This window comes from Castanea sativa, chromosome 7 (assembly GCF_040712315.1).
Source record: "Castanea sativa cultivar Marrone di Chiusa Pesio chromosome 7, ASM4071231v1".
Classification (NCBI taxonomy): domain Eukaryota; kingdom Viridiplantae; phylum Streptophyta; class Magnoliopsida; order Fagales; family Fagaceae; genus Castanea; species Castanea sativa.
In genome coordinates, this window is record NC_134019.1 from 20,305,243 (window position 1) to 20,327,159 (window position 21,917).

Genomic DNA, 21,917 nt, shown 5'->3' on the forward strand with positions numbered 1-21,917 from the left:
TTAAAAGAAATGTGCTTCAATCTAAGTACATTTTGGCAAAATACTCCTGCAACCATTTGGCTTCCACTTGCAACCCATAATCACTTAATGCATTCATTGATGATCGATAAAGCCTCCCATCAAATCGTGTTCCTTCAGATTTCATATCCCGTAAAAGCTTCACCAACTCATCGATCCGACTACTCCTTGAAAGAACTCCCAACCATAATTCCAGCCATGACCTTGTCAATTTCACCCCCATTGATCCTAAACTCATTGTAATATCGCAGGCACGTCTCAAACTCTTTGGCTTTACTATAAGCACTATTAACACTAGTGTAACTACCCTTATCTGGTGCAACCTTTCTTCGCTTCATCTCCTTCCATAGCTTCTAAACCATCCTTAAATTATTGGCCTTTCCATGCATTTCCATCAAAGAATTGTAAATCCAAACATTTGGTTCACACTCTCTTTATTTCATCTTGGCCAAAAGCCTCATTGCATCTTTAGGCCTCCCCGTTTTGCCATACATTACAATCATGCTAGAATAAGCCACAACACACTTATGTGAGGATTTGGAAGGGATGATGAGGAATTTTTGGTGGGGTCAAAAAGAGGAGGATGCAAAAATGGCTTGGGTTGGGTGGAAGAAAATGTGTAAATCAAAAGTTCAAGGTGGTATGGGGTTTCGCAATCTCCAAGCTTTTAATTTAGCTATGCTAGCAAAGCAAGCTTGGAGACTACTCACAAACCCATCAACACTGGTTGCTCGAATTTATAGAGCTAAGTACTACCTGAGTAGTGATGTTATGGGAGCAAAGTTAGGGAGCAACCCCTCGTATGCTTGGCGTAGCATTTACAATAGTTTGGAAGTCATAAGGCAAGGCACTAGATGGAAAGTTGGAAATGGAAAGCTAATACACATATGGGAGGATTAATGGCTCCCCACCCCAACCACTCACAAGGTTTGTTCCCCTGAGCTTGACTTTGATGACTTCCCCATGGTTTCCTCCTTAATTGATGTGGACATGAGAAGATGGAGAGCAGGATTGATTAGAGCCATATTTTTACCCTTAAAAGCTAAAACTATCCTCAGCATTCCGCTGAGCTATAGCCTACCTGATGATAGTATTGTGTGGATTGGTAACAAGTGTTAGGACATATGTGTTTCACTTGTTTAGAACATACGTCATTCATTATTTATGTAATTGGATAATCCTTTGTCAAAACACACTTTATTTGTAATTGGGTAGAATTAGGATGAGTTTTATACTTCAAGAAACTGTATTTCAAGATCAAGTGTTGAAGTCATCAAGTCTGTCCAAGAAACAAGCTTAGAAGTGTTCTTTATTAAAGCTCGACAGCTGCATCTATCGAGCTTTAAGAAGCTGTTTTCGCCACGAGGCTCGACAGCACCTCGACACCTTTAAGCTGTCGAAATTTAAGAAAAACAAATTCTGAGTTTTGTTTTGATTCCAATCCGTGGATGTGTCTTTGGGCCTTCTTTTCTCCTAACCCTAAACATATAAAAGGATTATTTTAAGGGCCGTCAAAGGGTGGCAAGTTGCACAAGCATTGAGAAATCCTTGTTCATGCAAATTGTAACTTGAGACAAAGTTCTTGCCCTAGTTCATCTCTCTTGTGAAGAAGTTGCTGTGTCTTTGCACCGTAGGGTTTTGTAACCAAGCATCTTCTTGATCTTCATCGTGTGGATGAATTTAAAAACTTTGCAGCCAAAAATCTTCTCTAGTTGGTGATTGAAGTCGCGTACTGGGATTCGCGCAATTGGTTAGTCACGTACTTGGGAGTCATGCATCGAAAGGAGAAATTGTCATTACAGAACAATTCCAATTAGGTATTGGGGTAAGGTTTCAACTGTAGGTTGGTAAGGTACTTGGGATTTCTTTACTTGCAACCGCTTGTTGTAATAATAGTGAAATTTCGGAAGTAGTGACCTTAAATTCACCCGGTGGGATTTTTGCCATGTAGGTTTTCCCCATTTGTAAACAAATCACCGTGTTATTTAATTTCCGCTGCATACTTAGTTTAATTGGTGATTTGTTTGTGCTACCACGCAATTTGCATGTTAATTTGATTAATTAATAACTTGGCTAATTAATCAATTAATCCATCACAAGGGGTATCAGAGCAAGCACACTCTGATTAGGTTTTAATCTTTGTGTGTGATCCATTGACCCCTGTTTGTCATGGATAGAGGTCAGTCTCTTATTATACCTCCATTGTTTGATGGTACTAACTATGCATACTGGAAAGTACGCATGAGAGCCTTCTTTCAGTCTCTAGATGAGAAGGTGTGGCAAGCTGTGGAGATAGGCTGGACCAACCTAAAGAAGCATCAGTCAATTGGGATGAAGCTAAGATCAAGGCGGCAAACTTCAACAGCAGAGCATTGAATGCCTTATTCAGTGCGGTCATTAATGAGGAATTCAAGAAGATATCCTCCACGGAAACTGCAAAAGAAGCATGGACTATCCTTCAGACAACCTGTGAGGGAACAAAGGCTATCAAAGACTCGAAGCTACAAAGGCTCACTACTAGCTTCGAAGAAATTAAGATAGAGGAGGATAAGCCGTTCAATGAGTTATATGCCAAGCTCAAGGACATAGTAAACTCAACCTTTAATCTTGGGAAAACCATTCCTAAACCCAAGATTGTGAGGAAGGTGCTCAGATCTCTACCCGAGAGATTCCATGCCAAGATCATGGTGATAGAGGAATCAAAGGATATTGACAAGATTCCTCTGACTGAGCTGGTTGGTAATCTGCAAACCTACAAGTTAGGGTTGACAAGAATTGGCAAGTCGGTTAAAGGCAAAAGCATGGCACTGAAGGCCAAGAGCAATGAGACGGATGAGTCATCAGACGATGAAGACTCTAAGATGAAGTCCTACATCACCAGACAATTCAAGAAATTCATGAAAAATGCCAATGGAAAGGGCTTTGACAAGGACCGTAGGCAATCTAACTCCTCTCAGTTCAAAAGTCAAGATAAAGGGAAGAAGGATGCAAGGAAAGAAGGATGCTAGGGATGGCGGTCAGTATACTCTTCCTGCAGGACCCAAGTGCTTCGGATGTCAAGGCTTTGGTCATATGAAATAGGAATGTCTCACATATCTCAAGAGAATTGGGAAGAGTAAGGCACTACTGAAGGGATTGTTGTAGATGTGGATGAAGAAGAGGAATTGGTGGAATCCAAGTTTGAAAAAATGGATGATCAGGATGATATCCATACAGCCTATGAGAAACTGTACAAGCTCTCTGAGAAGCATGAGAAACTCTATAGGCTAGCCACCAAGAAGCGCAGTGATGTGGAACTTAATCGTGAGGAACTTTCCACAAAGTTTGATGAAGCAAACTATTGAGGCACTGAGATTCGAGAACAATTTCTTGGCTGAGAATATCAAGAAGCTTGAAGCGGAACTGTTTCAAGTTAGAGCTCAATTGGAGAGGGCATTAAGTGCGAAGCTGGATGAGATGCTCAGCATTCAGAAATCTGCTTCTGATCGAACAAGATTGGGGTATGAATTCTCTTCCTCTAACATTGCTTCTGCTAATACTACTGTTTTTGTTCCTCTTACTAATAATATTAAAATTGAGAACAATGATGATAAAACTAAATTAGCAAGTGAGAACCTAGACAAGGGTAAGTCCATTTTAGGGGCACCCCCTAAATTTGAGAAGAAGGAAACCAAAACCCCTAGGACTAAGAAGGCTAACTCTCAAAAGCCTAAACAGAAGAAGCAGCATCTCTATCATCATTGTGGTATTGCCGGTCATACTCGACTAAATTGCTATAAGTGGTTAGCCACTCAACAGAGCAATGGCATGATAGCATCTGGGAACCAGAATCAGCTTCAAACCTCTCTTACTCCTCTTGGAGATCTTCTTAAAGCCCTCATGTTCCTTTCGAACTTGAACGGTTTCAATCTTTCCCCCTCATCACCGGTTCAAGGGTTTGCTAAAAGGAAATGTTCTTCCAAGGTGTGGAAGAAAAAGGGTTCCAAGTGATTTATTCATTTCTTCTTTTTCTCTCCCGTTCTTGTTTTTGTTTTTGCATTACTTATGTGTTTTGCTTTACTATTTTGAGTCAGTCTAGTTTTATGCATTGTTTTGCATTGTTTAACATGTTTTTGTTTGTTTGTTTTTAGTTTACTTTATTTTGTTTTTCAAAAAAAAATGAAAAATTAGAAAAATACAAAAACAGTGTGTGTTTGTGTACATCGGTTCTTGTGAACTTTAAAATGGCCATTGAAACAAAGTTTTCTAAACTTTGTATCTCTTATAGCTTAGATGAGCATCTCTATGCACAACTAAACAAGTGAGTTTTGTGGCTCTTTGTTTGTGATGAGTAAGGTTAAGTGATCTCTTGTACTTAACACTCGTATCACTCTTTTTTACGGGTAAGACTAGAAAATCCTAAGAGAAAGGTATAAATAACTATCTCACCACTGTTACCCGCCAATCATGATATGACATCTGTATGCTTCAGCATAGCAAAAGTGCAATGTCAAAAGCTTAACATAATTGGGTATTTCTTTTCTCTCCTTCGTATACCCATGCATGGTTTACTTAATAAAAAGAAAATATGCAAAGAAAATAAAAGCAAAAAGATCAAAAATGCCTTAAATATGATTGCAAGCGTGTTTTCTAGGAGATATGGGAGTTATAGGATGTACCTTGAAGGTGATAGTCCCCATCAAATAGTTATAATTGTGTGTGAGTTAAAGTGATTTTCTCATATCTCAAATCGTCATAACAAAGAGACATTTATGCTATCTTGTGATGTTTTCACACACAACTCGCAATATTCTTTGCTATTTTTGATACATGTGCAAGTACAATGTGATTTGGCCATCACAAGGTTTACATTTGTTGATGTATACTCACTAAACTGTCTTGACTTGTTTTTGAAATATAAAATTGGTTAGACTTGCTTAGTGTGTGAGTGTGTTTGTTTTTGTTCCATGGGCTTAAGATTGTTGTTGAGAGATGATTTTGAGAGTCTAATATGTTGATTGGTTCATTGGTTGAGTTGCATGCGTGATTCCAATCATGTTTGTGTTTTTCCCTTATTGAAAAACTGTTTTAAAAAGTTGGCTCGACACCTTCTCGACACCTCCTCGACACCTGTTTGTCTGTCGAGCTTCTCAACTTTTACTTATCGTAATCTCGATAGCTTCTCGACACCTTCTAGATCGATCGAACAACCTCCTGTCCTCTCGATAGCTTCTCAACACCTAGTGGATCGATCGAGCATCTGTTCTCGTGTCCTGTCTTGTTCCTCGACACCTTCTCGATAGCTGGATCTATCGACGTTGTATTTCTCGACACCTACCTCAACAGATGTCTCGACACCTCTCGATACCTGTATCTGTCAGGATTTACTGAGGTTCTATATAAAGGTTCTGTGCGATTCGATTCTTCATTTCTCTCGATCTCTCTCTCGATAGAACTATCTTTTCACTTGCCAAACCTCTCTCTTACACTCCAAATCCTTTTCTTAAGGTTTCGTCAAGCTTCTTCAAGTTTTTCTTCACTTGGTAAGCTTCTTATCCCTCATTTTACATGCATTTCATGTTTTTAAAACCTAGGTTTTGGGGTCTTTGAAAAATTTTGGGGTTTTTCAAAATTGATGAGTTTGCGTTAAAATTTTTGGGACGGGTTTTGATGATTTAATCTTAAAAACTCCATGCATTGCATCACATTAGCATTCTAATTGTCTTTTCATGCATTTAGATGTGTGCAAAATGTTTGTATGCTGGTAGGATTGGATTGGGCTGAGCCTATGATGTTTTTCATATTGCATGTCACATGTTCATGCATTCCCCATGCATACGCTCTATCTATTCAATATACTTGTTATATTTGAATTGTGTTGGAACTTTTCTGAGTGTTTCTTTCTTCCCTCACTCTTTCTGTTTGCGTTAGTAGTGTCTATGGCACCAAAACATAAGTCTATTCCGACCCAAAACCCTCTTCGTTCTAGGGCCTCTTCATCTTCTGATTCCATTCCTCTTTCTGTTCAGTTCCATGATGAGAAAACCCATCAGGACTTCTCAGAGAACTTTTCCAAACGAGGTGTTCATTCGGAACGCCAAGTTGTTTTGGCAGAATTTGTCGACACTGACCTTCCCGATGTCTTTCACAAACGGGAATAGAAGTCACCGTGTGACGTCCCGGTCACTTGTCCTTCCGTGCTGATCTAGGAGTTTTACTCCAACATGCATGGATTTGATTATTCTGTACCTTTCTTTCTCACTCACGTTCGAGGTACGCGCTTAGTCGTCACATCGGAGTTGGTATCCGATGTGCTCCATGTTCCGAGGGTTGCGCATCCTGACTACCCTGGTTGTGAGCGTCTGCAGACTGTGTCCAAAGATGAGATGATCACTACTTTCTGTGAGCGCCCTTCTGATTGGGGTGAGCACCAGTTTACATCATGTCGACATTTTGCTAAAGATCCTCGTTTCTTAAACATGGTGATGACTTTTGTCTTATATCCTCTCTCTCATTACAACTCTATCACAGAGCCTCGTGCTCGTTTTCTATTGTCTTTTATTGAGGATCTTACCATTGACTTTCCTTCACATTTCATCTTTTCTATCATAGATGTGTATAAGGATACAGCTACCCGTGATAAGCTCATCTTTCCTTTTGCTATCAAGAGGATTTTACACCATCTTTCTATCCATTTTTCCTGTCTCCGACCCTTTTTCTGTCATGGTTGCCATAGATGCCGCTACCGTAAAACGTAGTGAGGCACAGCTTAGGTCGCGTTAGACAGGTTCAGCAGCTCCTTCCTCCCGTTCTGCTCCATCCAAATCTGCTCGTGCTTCATCCGCTCCCTCTTCTTCTACGAACGATGTGTCACTAGGAGACATCATGGCGCTGCTTCAGCGCATGGATGCTCCCCTGGATACGCTCTCTATAGAGTTGTATCAGGTGAATGTTCGTGTTGGTCACATTGCTAGGCGACAGGCGACCATGGGTAGTTTTGCTCCCGAGGTTTCTCCTCCACCACCTCCTGTGGCTTCCTAGTCTGAGGATGATGATGGTGATGATGATGATGCTTCGGATGCTGATGATGGGGATGCTAGCTCTACCGATGAGATGTCTACTTGACACTCTACCCTTTGTCACTTGTGACAAAAAGGGGGAGTAGTTTTGGGTTATTAGAGTAGGCATACTTAGGGGGAGAGCTTGTATAAGTTTTTTTTTATAGGGAGAGTGTTGAATGTTGAGGGATGTAGTGAGGATTACTTGTATTTTTTTCTTTTCTCCATTTTAGATACAGTTTTCTTCCTGTTCCTAGGTCTTGTGACCATTATTACTTACATTGTGCTCATCTTTGTTATATATGTGATGATATATGTTTCTTTCACCTATCTTTACATGTGTTGTTTCTTTTCTCTCTTTATACACATGCTTCTTTATTTTGTATGCAATCTATTATCTCTGTTTCACACTAAGATGCCTTGATGAGTTTTGTTTAAAGTGTTTCAGAATTATAGGTTGTCAAAGTCTACTTGTCATAAACTCTCTTCTTGCAAAGTTTTTCAAGAGTTTGTGTTAGGTTAGATTTTATTGTATTCAACAAGTGTATATGAGTTGAGTGATTTATGACTTCTCTCATATGTTCATCTGTTATTTGTGGTTTTGTCACGAATTGCCAAAGGGGAAGATTGTTAGGACATGTGTGTTTCACTTGTTTAGAACATATGCCATTCATTATTTATGTAATTGGTTAATCCTTTGTCAAAACGTACTTTACTTGTAATTAGGTAGAATTAGGATGAGTTTTATACTTCAAGAAACTGTGTTTCAAGATCAAGTGTTGAAGTCATCAAGTCTATCCAAGAAACAAGCTTAGAAGTGCTCTTTATTAAAACTCAATAGCTGCATCTATCGAGCTTTAAGAAACTGTTTTGGCCCCGAGGCTCGACAGCTTCTCGACAGCACCTCGACACCTTTAAGCTGTCGAGATTTAAGAAAAACAGATTCTGAGTTCTGTTTTGATTCCAATCCGTGGATGTGTGTTTGGGCCTTCTTTTCTCCTAACCCTAGACATATAAAAGGATTATTTTAAGGGCCGTCAAATGATGGCAAGTTGCACAAGCATTGAGAAATCCTTGTTCATGCAAATTGTAACTTGAGACAAAGTTCTTGCCCTAGTTCATCTCTCTTGTGAAGAAGTTGCTGTGTCTTTGCACCGTAGGGTTTTGTAACCAAGCATCTTCTTGATCTTCATTGTGTAGATGAATTAAAGAACTTTGCAGCCACCAATCTTCTCTAGTTGGTGATTGAAGTCGCATACTGGAATCCGCGCAATTGGTTAGTCATGTACTTGGGAGCCGTGCATCGAAAGGAGAAATTGTCACTAAAGAACAATTCCAATTGGGTATTGGGGTAAGGGTTCAACTGTAGGTTGGTAAGGTACTTGAGATTTCTTTACTTGTAACCGCTTGTTATGATAATAGTGGAATTTCGGGAGTGGTGACCTTAAATTCACACGGTGGGGTTTTTGCTGTGTAGGTTTTTCCCATTCGTAAACAAATCACCGTGTCATTTAATTTCCACTGCATACTTAGTTTAATTGGTGATTTGTTTGTGCTACCACGCAATTTGCATGTTAATTTGATTAATTAATAACTTGGCTAATTAATCAATTAATCCATCACAAGGAGTCAATACATTTTTGGCCTATCAACAAGCGAGGTGTTTTTTCTGTTAAAAGCGCTTACTATGTGGCACTCCCTGTTGTGGAAAAGACTAAGGCAGGCGAGAGCTCATTTGGAGATTTCAGAACTCCTTTGTGGAAAAAGATGTGGCAGCTCAAGATCCCACCAAAAGTCAGAATTTTTGTTTGGCAAGCATGTATCAATGGCCTCCCAATCAGGCTGAACTTGGGAAGAAGGGGAGTTAACAATGATGCCTTATGCCCCCTATGTGGAAAAGAAGTGGAAAGCACCATACATGCACTGCTCTTGTGTGGAAAGGTCAGAGAGGTCTGATGGAGCTGGCAAACCTACCCAATGAATATAATGGCTGAAAACCATGACTTGGTGGATGTGGCTTTGCACATTCTCCAAGCTAGCACGCCTAATGACCTGGAAGTGTTTTTCATAACTGCTTGGTCAATGTGGTATAGCAGAAATCAAGCAATCCATGAAGGAAAATGCTTGCCATCCTCACAAATCTGGGGGTTATGCCCAAAGGCTGTTGGGAGATTATAATGGGGCCATGACTGCCTGCTTCCTAAAGCAACAGGCTCCTAATATGGGGTGGGCAGCACCCCCTCCTGGAGTGTGCAAAATTAACGTTGATGGAGCAACGTCAGAGAGTGGTATGTTGTCTAGCGTGGGAGTGATTATTAGAGACTGCAGGGGTGTTGTAGTTGCAGCAAGAGGAAAGCTATTACCTACCCTTTACACCGTGGAAGTGACTGAAGCTTATGCTATTGAGGAAGGGATAAAGCTAGCATGTGAATTGCAGCTTCCTAGAATAATGCTTGAATTTGATTCAGCTATAGCTGTCCACGAGCTGAATTCTAGATCATTTGGAGCTGAATTTGGTATTATCCTACAAGGAGCTCTCACCTTGCTGTCTTCCTTTAGGAGCTGGAGTGTAAAACATCTGAAAATGGACTACAACAGAGCAACGCACAATATAGCTCAGATCAGCAGGAGCACAGAGACATCTCAAACGTGGATTGGATGTTCTCCACCTATAATTCAGAATGTATTGCTTATTGATAGGTCCAAATGTTAAGTCTGGGTAGTTGAAATGTTTCCTTTCTCTGTTGTACTCCAATTTTGTGATTAATGAAAGCCAATCAAGGCTCAGATTCAAAAAAAAAAAAAAAAAAAAAACTCACTTATCCAACCCCTTTTGTTCCATCTCTGAAAATAACATTTCAACTTTCGAATAGAGCCCAAGATGACAATATGCATTTATAACCGAGGAGTGATCATCAAAAAAATAAAATAAAACGAGGAGTATGTAACTTGTCCTGGTTCACATCCCTGAGAAATTAGCTCTTCGTATACCTTAACTGCAGCTAGAAATCCTCTTTTCTTTGAGAAGCCATTGACAATTGCACAGAATATACAATCAGAAATTCTTAACTTTGAAATTTTCATTGCTTTAACAATTTCAAGAGTCTTCTCCATTAGTCCTTCCACATACATCAACACTAGTTTTAAGTACAGCCCCGGATCTCTCAACATTTGTTTGCTTTTCCCTTGTTCGAAAAGATCTTCAGCCACCTTTACTGCTAGCAACAAGCTTGCAAAAGAACAAATCAAAGAAGAGTAAACCGAAGAATTCTTGGAAATTCCTTTCCTTGTCATTTCTTTTAAGTATTCAAGAGCTTCAAAAGCTCTTCCTGATTTTCCTAGGGACTCAATTAGAGTCCCATATATACGAGTGCAAAATGGTGATGAATAAAAATCTAGATGACTACTTTCTAATTCACAAAAAAAAAAATTCAACCACTTTTTCGGAATCACCAAGTCTCATATAAGCTTCCATGATATGGCAAGAACATTCAGAATCCGGAACAACTCCCGTAGATCTCATTTTCCCAAATGCTACAATGGTGCTTCTATACATATGAAGCTTGTTGTAGCCTCTTATTGCAGAACCAAAGGCCAATACACTGACTTTACCATTAGATTTGAAAACTTGAAGCAAAGTCTCAACGATTTTGAATTTTCTAGCTCTAATGCAACTACTACCAATTTTGAACAAGTGGAACTACCAGGCAACACATTATAGTTCTTGAAATCATTACAAACTACTAAATTCATACGCCATTTATTTGAACGTAACAAATACCCGATTACATGCTTTCAAGTTGATTTCTCCGGTCTAAATTCCGGGCTTCCTTTAATTTTTTCATAGTACTCGAAAGCAAGATCCTCGGTTTGAGGACACACGGACACATAAATCTAATGATCCAAATTACATAAAAATTCAAGATTAGCAAAGAGACATATAACTCAAATTTTTTTTTCTCCTCCCTTATTGTATCTATCATATTATCAAAAAATATTAGTTCTCTAAAAAAAAATATTTTCAATGGAAAATGTCCAGATTTCAAGTCCTCTTCCCTTATTGTATCTATCATATTATCAAAAAATATTAGTTCTCTAAAAAAATATTATCAAAAAATATTAAAATTTTATAAATTAAAAAATTAAAATCTATAAATAAATAAAATATTGATATTTAATATAAATAATAGTAGCATTCAATTAGAAAATATTGATATGGATTTCAATAACACAACTTGATATTACAAACAATTAATACGGATAAGAGTAGGAAATTTAATCAAAACAATAATTAAAATTTGTCAAATTAGAGTTTTTTTATAATAAATATAATACAAAATACATTTAAAATTAATTAATTTTATATTTGGGCAAAACTTAGGTTCAATACCGTTCCTTAGGTAATCCTTCTAAATTACAACCACCTGTCCTTCTTTTTTTTTTTTTCAAGCTTCTATAAAAATCAAAATCAAAATCAAAATAACTCAACTTACAAGCATTAACAGTCTCTTTTTATTTCTTTCTACCTCTTTTTTTCATGGCTTGCGAGAAAACTGATAACATTAGATCTCTCGGATTTCTAACACAATCGCTACAGTTTAAGTATTTAACAGTAACCAAATTTCTTTCTAAATACCAGAAAAGGAAGAAAATAAAAACTGGGTTTGATGTCGTGTGTTGATGTTAACGACAAAAGCCCACCTGTACATATACCCATACCAAACCACTGCAAACCCATACTCATACCCAAACCCAACTACCGCTTAGCTGCCAAAATCCACTCCAGAAGCCCAATCCCAAGTATCGATGTCAAGATCTAGCTTTGAAAGAAAACAAAAGCTATGAGAAATCAATTGGTTTTTTTCCCCTACCAGACAAACAATTCCTTCTTGACGCTTGAACTCACTCTATCTTAATTCACTCACTCAAATCTCAAGTATTAGATTCGAAATTCGTGTCCTCTCTTAGGAGCCTACATATTGCAATTAACAATGCATTATAGGGATCCGCTATACACGAAAAAAAAAAAAAAGGTGAAATTAGGTAATGCGTCCCTTGAGATTGTGAGAAGACAAATAGCCTTCTCATTCTTGAGGTTTTGCTTGAGAAGTCTAAGGTGGCGTTTGGTTTATATTCTTGTCTATTCTATCATGGTCAAGATATAATGTTAGTGGGATTAAGAGACGCAAGTTTGATGTTAGTGGGATTATGCTAAAAGCATAAGCATTATTTTATTTTACTTTTTTTGAGAAACACACACACATATATAGGAGGAGGATAAGATAAGGGAATGATGTATTATGAAAAAGCAAGATTGTGGGTTGCTATTATTTAATATTGTAGGTAATTTATGTGTGTGTGTGTGTGCGCGCCTATATATTCCATTCTTCCTTCAAAAAATTTATAAAAATAAAATAAAAAATCAATTCCATCTTAATTTTAACAAAATTGGGAAATTTATGGATTAAATTGAGTCCTTTATATTATATATACAATATAATACAATATATTCCTATATTCATTTTAAGGGTCATAAGGGTATTCTAGTCATTTTAGAAGTATTTTTGTGATTTTGAAAGTCATAAGGGTATTTTGGTCATTTTGGCTCTTCCAAGGGTATTTGTAGTTTAGGGGTAAATTTGGCATTTCCTTGGTAATGAGACTACTTTTTTGGATTATGACGAGAATGTAATTCAATGAACCAAACACCTTAATCTTATATTGTTGTAATATGATTACATGAATCTAAGTTATAAGAATGTAACATTACAATGCAATGTAATACTAATATCAAGCGAACCAAACACCCCTTAAGAGATCTGAAGTTAATAGGTTTGCTAGCAAGGAAAGAAAAGGGGCCAATGCCTAGTCAGCTGAGTTATAAAATTAGACATGTAGCTGTAATTTAGAAGGGGTACCTAAGGACAACATATAAAGTACTGTGGCTAAGTTTTCCCCTTATATTTTTATTATAGGAAAACATCTATGTTTCATAATATTTTTATATTATAAATAAATTATTTCTTTTAACAGAGACTTATGTACACGTGTAAACTACGATAACATTACTAAACAAGAATCCTACAAAAGTGAAAAGGCAAGCTACCGACAAGATCTCCGTACTTTAGCACACTTAAGTATGAACTAATAATTTTGTAACCTTAAGTGAGAAATTCACTAGCAACATAAGAAGGGAATGGCAAACTTGCATACTGAATATTAACCAGCTATACATGACATCTTCTCCATACGCATCCTCACATTTTGAATGCTCAGAAAGTTGCATTCCTAGAAAGAACAGTTCAACCATTAAGTCCATATCAATAGCTTCCTTCCAGCATAAGTAGGAATAATTTAGGGCCAAAAAATAGAGCAAGAATCACACCATTTGGTTTTTTTTTTTTTTGGGGTGGGAAGGGGGGGGGGGGGGTGATGAATTCAGTGCAAGACACTGACGGAACAGGTAGATTACAGCCACCTGGAAATCTGAACCATGAAAGCGCACACAAAGAAATACTATAAATCTATAATCAGCTATTACAAGCTATGACAGTGTGTCCTTCCCTCATTGCTTTCCCTGAGTCCTAAGATCCTCCATTACATTTTTATTGGTGGCCTGAAAGAGGCAAAAGAGGTCTTTGAAGCATACAATAGTAGTGCAAAGATGTGTTGTTATTTTTATATCTGTAATATATAGGTAAACTTAGATAGAATATGTTCGGTGCAGTACATTAGATTCTCCAATTGAATTCAAACACTTGGCTGCATTGACCAATAAGATAAGAATAATGTCATCTTTTCCAATGATAATTAAATTCAAAAAGTGTTTGAATTTAATTGGAGAATGAGAAACCTAATATACTGCACCAAAAGTATATAAGTTTTACCCATTATACACACACACACATACACTCTTCTAACCATGCATTTTATCATGAAATATGTTATATTCATATAAACACTCATCTTATGCTTATGACAGGATCCTACATTCACCCTTGCTTCTCAACAAACAAACAGAACAAAATTTTAAAAAGGTTAACACAATTTTGAGTGTGAAATTTCTCCATACAACTTTCATATGTGAATATAATCTAGAAGTAAAAGGCAAGGCTCATTAAAGTAGCAGGAGTGCTAAATTTTGTGTATCACTCTAAAGGATACAAAAATCTCAATTGACACAACCAAAAAACCAAATGGTGCTGACTATTCTAAAAGGAGTCCTCAGGTCTACCCACATAGTTGCATACCTTTGATAAATATAGCAACCGTTTAAGTTACACCAAGCTCCAGGAGATGTTCAAGCAATGACAATTTCTTCCATCGTCAAAACCCAAAACTTCCAATTATCTTTCTTCAACAATTCCAGCAAATCTGGCAGAGCAATGAAACTTCTATGAAAAATAGTCAAAGATTAGAACAAGGACACTAAACCATACAAATAATTCAAGTTTTAGAAACATTATTCTCCTTCAATAGCAAAAGGAAAGTGATGAACAAGAAAATGATTCAGTTTATTTTGACAAGAAGCAGATGGTCCTCTTTACTCATCAAATTAATTTGGGCTACAATGAAGTTTTACAAACGGTGACGAAAAGAATGAAGGAAAATCATATCTGCGTTGATTAATTTGGGCTACCCACATGGTTCGCCTTACTACTTTCCCTCCTACCAAATGGACCCTACAGTTATGTGCTACATAAAAGATCTGAAAAAATGAAAAAGGGGTGAGGAGTTTGTGGGGTGGGTTCTTAAAAGGCTTTCTAACATTGATTGTCTGAACTCACAACAAAACATCCAAACCAGGGTACAATGGTGAACAAAGCCTTTACCTACCACCCAACACAAGTAGGTACAAAAAATCTCATTTCTACACTTCATCCAACCAAACATAATGTAAGAAATCATAAAATCATTTCAACATTGCGGCATTGCCTGTGTAGATTCATGTGAAAACTATGCAGAAGAAGTGAAGAACCAGATGTTAAAAATAAGACAATATAATGCACATTTTAAATACCAGGACAACAAAAAAAATCTTCAATAACAGCAATATATATTAAAGCAGATGAACAAAGGTAACAAAGCAAACATGGCAGCCAAGATTTGAAATGGGGCAACATAGTAGAATCATTACCTGCAATATCACAATGCAACTACCTTGTCTAAAAGCTTATGTTGTGAAGGCTTTTCAAGCCTTTTCCTGCAAGGTAAAAAATAAAATTGGCACCTCAAATATGTATATATATATAGATGAACATCATTTCTGTACTTATATAAAGAAGGAAGAAAGGAAAATAAATTTCTAGACAGGCATTTTAATATATATGATGAATTTCATATTGTAATATTTAGGAGAGCCTTTTTTTTTATAAGAATAATTTTATTGAAAAAAAGACTACATACAAAAAGCACAAAGCAGCCAAGACAATTACACAAGAAAAAAAAATTTATGTTCAATAAGAAAGAGACTATAAACACAGGAATGGAGTCACTAATTGTGAATCCCCATGAGTGAGACCAATCAAACAAAGTGCCTACAAATGAGGCTAAAACATGGTCCCCTCCCTGTGCTCTCCAAATCCTCAAACATACATCTGTTATGCTCCCTCCAAATAATCCACATCAAACATAATGGCACCAGGTTCCAAATATCTGAAGAATGCTTACCCAACCAGTTCCTCCAACCAAACAAAAAGTCAAGCACTTTCTCAGGTAATTCCCAAGAGACCCCAAAAGATCTGAAAGCAAAGCTCCACAATTGATAGCTTTCGTATAAATCCAGTGAGATTCTCTGACTTAAAATAGTAGTATTCACAATTAGCTATCAGCAGAAAGGAGCTACTACCTAATTTATCATGCATCATTCAAGCTGTCTGGAAATAAATTTATTTCCATCAATCCAACCACCCCTCTTCAAATGTCATACACCCTTCAATTCAAATGGATTTATTATCTGTTCTTGCTTGAGTGCTTTACAAACAAGAGCCAGCCTTATTTAACTAGGCTGCTCGAGTACAACTGATCTCCTAACTAACAATTTTTTTTTTTTTATAAGTAATAAGATTTATTGATATCAAAAAGGGACACCGTAGTACACAGGGAGTGTATAAGGGTCAAATACAGAAGTTACAATCTGTTAGCCTAACCACCACTAACTGAACAATTAACTTCCCAATTCAGGCACATGCTCAATTACTTAACAGCATTAGGCTTAACAGTAACATAGTACACATGCTAACAACCTTAGTAATAGCTAAACAGCTACTAACATTACACAAGCAGTACATCAAGCTTCCAAGTAATAACAGTACCAGTAATCATGGCAACAGCACCAATAAGCGTGCCATTAGCTCAACAGTAAGTATAGCAGCAGCAGCAGCAACCACCTCACTTGAAGCAGGTTCCTAACAACAACTATGCATCCAAATATTCCATCCACTGCCAACATCAAATTCTTAACGCACACCAGTTGAAATTATTCCAATAATTAACCTAAACTAAAAATCTAACTTTTAGAAAATACCCACTAAGAAGATTCTAACCAAAGATAAATACTTTTTTTCTTGGTTAGTTACACATGCTTCCAATGGGTATGTACATTGACCATTGATTTATTATACAAACACCATTCTTAAGGTGTTGTACTATACAAACATTATTTTGTTTACATATCAAAAGGTATGAACAAGGATGTTTTACAAACCTTGTGCTTTTTGGTCTTTGACTATGGATATATTTTGATTGAACCATATACTTCATTTTGATCATATCTATCACAATTAAGTATTTTTATTTAGTTAGTTATTTATAATTCTACAGTTGAAACAAGGGGAATTGGAGTTTTGAACTCTAGATGTCTTTGTTGAAAACACCATGAAATGGTAGTTGAGCTAAAAGGCTCTTGGCTATTTTTACAAAGTGCAAGAGGATTAGATAAAATTTTGTTTTTCAACTTTTTATGATTAGCTTATTATCATATTTTCCATTTATAATTGTTTTCAGATTTACTGAAAATTTTAAGAAATTGAAATAACTATGGAAAATTCAAACTTGCAAACTTTGTGCAAACTATCAAATTGAGCAAATAGGCAAAAATATATTACTATTTTGACTTTATTAACTATTTTTATTGTATGTTGGGGATCTTAATAATGAATTTCCATTCACCAACACAATCATATCCAAGCAAACCCTGCCACCATCAAACTTTACCATCACCCCCTACCCCAGCACCATCACACCACCAGCTACCATCATCTCACCCTTACCACATCACCATGATCACCAGCACAACCATCAGGCCACCTACAATTGTATTCACCACAACCACATACCATTTTTGTATTCACAAAAAAATGCAACATCAACCTATCCCACCACTACCCCATTACAGCTACCACTATGCAAACATGAATGCATGTGCCCCAACCACAAGTTGGTAAAGAGAAAGAACAGCAAAACCCCTTTTTTTATATAAGTAAGAAAAATATTTATTGAAAAAAAGACTACTTAAGACACAAAGTAGCCGAAAAATACAACAAAAGGAAGGAAAACTATGTACAAAAAAGAACATCAAATCCTGAAAGTATTTATTGGAATTTAATAACTTATAACCATACAAGGTGAAGTACCAGGATTCTATGGATATAGAACCACAGGACAGATTGAAACCACAACAAATAGTGCTTATTAGATAAGAACCTTTAAAATTGTGCCTTGTAAAAAAATATAAATATATTAAAATGAAAACTCTGCCGGTTCAAGAAGAACCTGAACAAAATTACCGTTTGGAGATACTTACTTCTCATATAATTTGATAAGTGATCTTGGCCTCTCATAACCATCTTCCTTCCGTTGATGCTTTGGTTTCCCAGCCTGCCTTGATTCTGGTTTCCAATTGGCTTTGGTTAGAGACTGACCTAACAAGTCAGCAATGTCCGTTGCCATTGCCTCAGCCTTCTTCACATATGGAAAAGTTTCCTCCTTGAAGTGGTTTGATAACCACATATACATAGACAACACTTGATGCTTAGTCTCAAGATCCAAGAGCTCTGAATCATTTCGAGCAGAACCCTTTGGCATGCCCATTGCAATATTGACAGGTACATTCTGACTGTATGCTGAAGCAAACCTAAGGAGATGGTACATTGCTTTTGGGTCTCTTATATTAACTGGGGCAAAACAAAAGTTGAAACGATCTTCAAGAGATAACCCCTGTACCTTCTCCAACATATTAGCAACCTTCTTTATGTGATCATGTCGACACAGAAAGTATGACCCATCTAGACGGCAATTTTCACCAAATTTTTCAAGTAGATGGCAGAATGTAACATTGGGCAGTTGCCCAGCAAATAGTTCAACCTGTTCAAAGAATGGGAAGAGACCGACTTTCCTTACTTCTACAAAAGGTTGCTTCAAACACTCAATCAAGTAGTCTAAATCTTCTAAATGCAAGGTTGTTGTGAGTCCGTCTGGATAGCGGCTTCCTCTTCGGCCAGCTCTTCCAGCAATTTGTTTCACCTGCGATGCTGGAACTGGAACAATCTTGTCTCCATTGTATTTCGAAAGACTATAAAAAATAACCCTTCTAATATTAAGATTCAAACCCATTCCAACAGCATCACTAGCAACAAGCACATCAAATTCATTATCTTGATCATTGAATAAGGTAGCTTGCTGTCTACGAGTTTCTGGTGGCAAAGCACCATAAATTACACAACAGCGGTGATTGGTGTGTTTCTCAATTGCCATTTTAACCTCAAATATCTCTCTCCTCGAAAAAGCAACCACGCAGTCCCCAGAACGAACATTTTTAAGATCTCCCAATAGGGTCTTGGCTTCAACCACCAATGGCTTAAACCTGTCATAATGTTGTTCATGCAGCTGATCCCCAGTTTCTGCACAGATCTTTCGAACAATACTCAAAACACTCGGATCCCCACATAAATGTATCTCATCAGCCTTCAATCCAAGCAATGCCCGCGTCCAAGCATAACCCCTACATGGGTCTGCCATCACCTGAATTTCATCAATAACAGCCACATCATACAATTCATCCGTCGACACCATTTCCACAGTACAGGCAATATGGTTTGAAAAAGGGACATATTTCTTTTCTTGACCTGTAAGTAGAGTACAGTAAACCCCATGTGCATTCACCTTGTCAAAGACTTCCATAGCCAATAATCTGAGAGGACTACAATAGATACCCTTCTTGGCCTCCATAAACCGTTGCAGAGCATTGTAAGTTTTACCACTATTGGTTGGGCCACAATGATATATTATCTTCCGCTTCATAGCCCGTGCAAATGGAAACCAAGTGTGGGGCTTGGTAAGGTCTGCCGACTCAATCATACCCCGAAAACGCTTAATCTCATCAGGAAACTCCTCTAAACAATACTCAACGAAGATAGGAAACAAGAACTTGACAGCATCATCGGATGGACCAAGCGACACCACATACTTAAAAACATCAGCAGAACATTTCTTGAAGAAAAAGTTCCGGAACTTTTGCACTGCAGTAGGAAAGAATGACATCCCAATGTAAATTGCGAGAGCCTGATTAGACGCCCAACCCGATTTCCCAAAATAACTAAACACTTGTTGCATTACCTCCCAATCACACCGTGTCTGCTTCGCACCCTTCTCCGCATTTCTTAACTCACGATACACTTCAACAGGATTCCGCAATGCAACATTCAAATGACCCTCACAACTCTCCAAACCCACATCATCATTATTATCACTAGCCACCATAGAATCAACAACAATACCCTCTTCATTGATACCATTTCCCAATTCAACCATGGTTGAATCACCAACAGTGCTACAACCACCCTCATCATCATCATCATCATCTAGACCAACGGTTGTTTTCCCAACATCAGCATCGAAATCACATTCAGATTCAGATTCAGATTCAACCATTGTCAAACTAGACACACCATGATCATCATCATCATCACCATTAGGTGCTGATGAAGAAGAAAAGGGTTTTGCATAGAAGGTGGCAGAGGCCTTAAATTTGAGAGGTTGTGAGGGAAATTTACAAGGAGCTAATAAGTGAAAGAAAGTGAAAGAAGTAGTGGAAAATGGAGGGTTTGGGTCATCTGAAGCAGTAGGACAAAACCGGTAATGCTGAGAAATCAAAGGGTCATAAAAAGAAAGGTTGGATAGCAGAACCCTTAGCCTAGTAGAAGTAAAAGAAGAAGGGTGTGTCTTAGGTTTATAAATTCGAAACAGGGACATGGCTGTTGTTGATGTTGAACTAATAATATATTCACATTAAAATGAAGAAACGCAGAACCTGGATGGGAGGATGATGGGGAGAAAAGAATTGAAATGAAGCTCCGCCTCCGTACTACTACATCTACATGTACACTGTGGTTTGAGCTGATAAACGATGACGTATTGCAGAAGATTCTAGAGAAGCTACCGGCGTTATCGTTCGCATCGGCGGCGTGCGTTAGCAAAACCTGGAACCAACTCTGCTATCACATCTTCTGCTCTCTCTCTCTCTCTCTCTCTCTCTCAAGTCTCAACCCCTCCCTCATGTAATTTTACCATTCTACCCCTCTCTCTCTCTCTCTCTCTCTCACACTCACACAAACACAAATTGAAAAATTATAATTGGATTATTTTTATTTTTATATATTAGTTTTGGTAAATTGTGTGTTAAAAATTGTTATGTTTGTTACTTTTACTTTTACAGATTTACCTTCCATCTTTATTTCTGTTTCTATATTTCAAGGACGCAGCAGAAATATATAAAAAAATTATCTTTTTTTTTTTTTTTTGAACTGTGACTTAATTGTTTGCTAATGCTTATTATAATGCAGATAACAAAAAGATTGGGATCAAATACTCCGTTTATTGTTTCTGTTGCTGGTGGAATAATTGGAAGGGATGCTCTTACCAATGAATTTAAAGAGGTTTACGTCTCTTTTTATTTGCTACTTTTTTATTCATAAATTGTCTTCTTCTTTTTTTTGGGAAGCAAAAAGTAATGGTTTTACTTTTGTTGATTTTTTTATTTATTTTTTATTACTTAAATGTTAATGTAGGTCATGTGGGGAGATATTATTAGCGATTCAGATGAGGACGTTGGTGAGGGCCAAATCAGCCAAATGCCACCTTTTTTTCAAATTTTTTATCCAAAAAACACTGTTTCGAAAATAATTGGTGATCTACCACTTTTTCAAGTACTCGAGCTCACCAAACTCGAGTACTAGATTTTGTAGTTCCACCGTAGCATGCCAGCATGGCATCTCGAATTAAAAAAAATGCACTTAGTACTCAAGTTTTCTAGACTCGAGTACTGTATACTGTGGTACCCGAGTCCAGTAAACTCGGGTACCAATCTGGGTTGGCCACCATCTATTCAGTGTATCATGCCCATTATACTCGAGTTTCATGGACTCGAGTCCATAAAACTCGAGTATTGCTCACTAAAACCACAGAAAGTTCAAATTTTATCTCTCATTTCTCACTCACCACTCACATACCTGAACACACTCTCACTCTTCACACCCAAACGTACAAACCCCAAACCCTTACTCCACCGGAAACAAGCCCATTTCATCGGCGGCTGAAATCTCTCCTCTCGCCGGCGACCTCGCACTCACTCCACCGGAGACAAGCGCATCTCATCAGCAGAGGAAAACAAGAACTCTCCTCTCGTCGGCGTTCTCGCACTCAAAGATTAACATTTTGGTAATTTTTTTTCTTTCCATGAGTTTTTAAATTACACTTCAGTTTAAGATTACAAAATTTCCCAAAAGGTTTTGATGATGCGAAGAAAATCAGTAGGCTGGATGCTTCGGACTTGAAAGGACTACTGGTTTTTTCTACGGCCTGAAA

The 21,917-nt window shown here is 37.5% G+C and overlaps 1 protein-coding gene and 1 pseudogene across 5 annotated transcripts; both read right to left on the reverse strand.

Moving 5' to 3' along the window:
• Positions 1-16: 16 nt before the first annotated feature.
• LOC142644108 (pentatricopeptide repeat-containing protein At5g13770, chloroplastic-like) lies at positions 17-13,374 on the reverse strand (annotated as a pseudogene).
• LOC142643440 (DExH-box ATP-dependent RNA helicase DExH18, mitochondrial-like) lies at positions 13,100-20,568 on the reverse strand. 5 transcript variants are annotated; one of them, XR_012845857.1, is made up of 4 exons: positions 17,860-20,451; positions 15,193-15,258; positions 14,306-14,429; positions 13,100-13,343 (listed from the first exon to the last, which is right to left on the reverse strand). XR_012845857.1 is itself a non-coding variant. In XM_075818068.1 (3 exons), the coding sequence occupies exons 1-2, from the start codon at positions 20,304-20,306 to the stop codon at positions 15,201-15,203; spliced, it is 2,505 nt and encodes an 834-aa protein (XP_075674183.1). In that variant the 5' UTR covers positions 20,307-20,568; the 3' UTR covers positions 14,058-14,429; positions 15,193-15,200. The 5 variants fall into 5 exon arrangements, 3 of the variants coding, with proteins under 3 accessions (XP_075674183.1, XP_075674185.1, XP_075674184.1); XR_012845858.1 differs by having other exon boundaries at positions 14,306-14,449; XM_075818068.1 differs by lacking the exon at positions 13,100-13,343 and having other exon boundaries at positions 14,058-14,429; positions 17,860-20,568.
• Positions 20,569-21,917: the final 1,349 nt, after the last annotated feature.